The sequence below is a fragment of the Meleagris gallopavo genome, chromosome 5 (assembly GCF_000146605.3).
Source record: "Meleagris gallopavo isolate NT-WF06-2002-E0010 breed Aviagen turkey brand Nicholas breeding stock chromosome 5, Turkey_5.1, whole genome shotgun sequence".
NCBI classification, from domain to species: Eukaryota; Metazoa; Chordata; class Aves; order Galliformes; family Phasianidae; genus Meleagris; species Meleagris gallopavo.
The window spans coordinates 54019502-54021305 of NC_015015.2; the positions used below are offsets into that span (position 1 = coordinate 54019502).

Consider the following 1804-nt stretch of genomic DNA (forward strand, 5'->3'; position numbering starts at 1 on the left):
CTCCAAGTAGGTCCCGGAAGAGATCGAAGTTGGCTCTCCTAAAGTCCAGGGTAGCAATCCTACTTATTGCTTTGCTTCTTCCGCTCAGGATCTTGAACTCCACCATCTCATGATCACTACAACCCAAACTGCCCCCAACCTTTACTTCCTTAACAAGTCCCATCCCCTGTTGGTGAAAATAAGGTCCAGTAACACCCCTCCCCGCGTCGGTTCCTCCACCACCTGCATCAGAAAGTTGTCTTCAACACACTGCAAGAACCGTCTGGACCGTGCGTGCCTGGCTATGTTGGTCATCCAGCAAATATCTGGATAATTGAAGTCCCCCATAAGATGCTGATCTGTCCAAACCCCTGGGCTAGGAGCACTTCTTCCACGCAGGGAGAATTCAGGGGACCAGTATTCATTTCTGTTTAAAACCAGAATACGTGCTGGCTCATGTTCTCTTCTGACTGTAGGTGGACCGAAGCCCAACAGGCTCTGGTGTGACGGCTCGCATTGCCCTGCAGTACCATAAGGGACTCATCCAGCTGAACCAGAGCAGAACCTTTCGGAGCAGCACCACGGGGTCCTTGTTCACGGGGAAGGCAGTGAAGGCAAGTGGAGCTTCACTCTGTTGAGGAGTGCTGTAGAAGTGTTCTTGCTTTCCCACAAGCCTCATGCATGGCTTATTGCGGCTGGGTGTGGAGAATGTCCCGTCAGCTCTGTCCTGATCCAAACCCCTCTGCAGGAAGCCAGGTTCGGGGACTACAACGCCGTTGTCGTGGAAGTGGCAGGGGAAGCCTTTTACACTGGCACGGCCACCTTCACTGTGGAAGAGGAGGACCCGCTGAAGCACGGGTTCTCCTTCAAGTGACCCGAGGCACTGTGCTGTGTCAGTCACCGATGCTCCTCCTGCCTGTGCACTGTTCTGCTTCTCCCCATGGCCTGGCGCAGTGTGCAAAGCAGCAGGACTGACCTTGGCTGCTGCCGTAACAGCTACTGCTGTGCTTCAGGATGACACCTGCTCCTCTGCAGTCCTGGCTGGGAGCTTGCTTAGGAGAGCTGTCTTCAAATTTCTGTGCCTTATTTACATTTTCAGATTATTCAGATTCCTATTAAATGCCAGCTGAAAACACTGCTGTCCTCTTGTTTTCACCTCCCAGCTGCTGCTGCGTGTCCTCATCACACTGCTTCCCAAACCCTCCTCTCTTGCTTCTCTCAAACCGTGGGCTAACTTTGGGTTAACTTTCAGCAATAGTAACCGAACTGGAAGGTTGGATCCACTCTGACCTTTGATTGCAAACTTGTTTACTTGTGATTCTGCTCAAGCAGCAGTGCAGAGCTCAGGGCCTGTGGTTTCCCCTTTGCCTCTGGACAAAATGGTGTTCAGTTATTGGGGGCACTCGTGGGAATTTGCCTTGTGAAAGTGTTTTGAGAGCACTTGTCTCTGGGTGGTTCCTGGAGAGAGCAATGTGGGAGAAACAGAAGTTCCCGAAGAATCAGTCAGGGTCCAGTTTAACGGGGTCTTCTGTGACAGGACGAGGGGAAATGGCTTCCCACTAAAAAGGGGTTTAGACTGGATGTAAGGAAAAGATTTTTTACAGTAAGGGTCGGGGAGGAGATGAGGGTATGAGGCGGTGGGGATGTGAGGAGATGGGGGAAGGAGGCTGTTCTGGTGGAGGAGTGAGGTGATGCAAGGAAAGAGCCGTGAGAATCTGCGAGGGGATGGGGTCTGTGAGAAGAACGGAGCTATGAGGGAGGAGAGGTCGCGACAGAACCTCCGCGAGCAGAAAGGCGACGCCGCGGAAAGGCGCCAGGCGCCGAG

At 52.9% G+C, this 1804-nt stretch overlaps 2 protein-coding genes across 2 annotated transcripts in view; both read left to right on the forward strand.

Moving 5' to 3' along the window:
- Window positions 1-1114, forward strand: part of L3HYPDH (trans-L-3-hydroxyproline dehydratase) — a 4783-nt gene extending 3669 nt beyond the window's left edge. Inside the window, exons 5-6 of the mRNA XM_019616143.2 lie at window positions 456-593; window positions 728-1114. Coding sequence (XP_019471688.1) covers window positions 456-593; window positions 728-853 — 264 coding nt within the window. The 3' untranslated portion in view covers window positions 854-1114. The remainder of the gene's footprint in view (window positions 1-455; window positions 594-727) is intronic.
- Window positions 1115-1730: 616 nt separating this feature from the next.
- The window catches only part of GPR135 (G protein-coupled receptor 135), a 2528-nt gene continuing 2454 nt past the window's right edge, over window positions 1731-1804 (forward strand). The window contains exon 1 of the mRNA XM_010712129.2: window positions 1731-1796. Coding sequence (XP_010710431.1) covers window positions 1731-1796 — 66 coding nt within the window. The remainder of the gene's footprint in view (window positions 1797-1804) is intronic.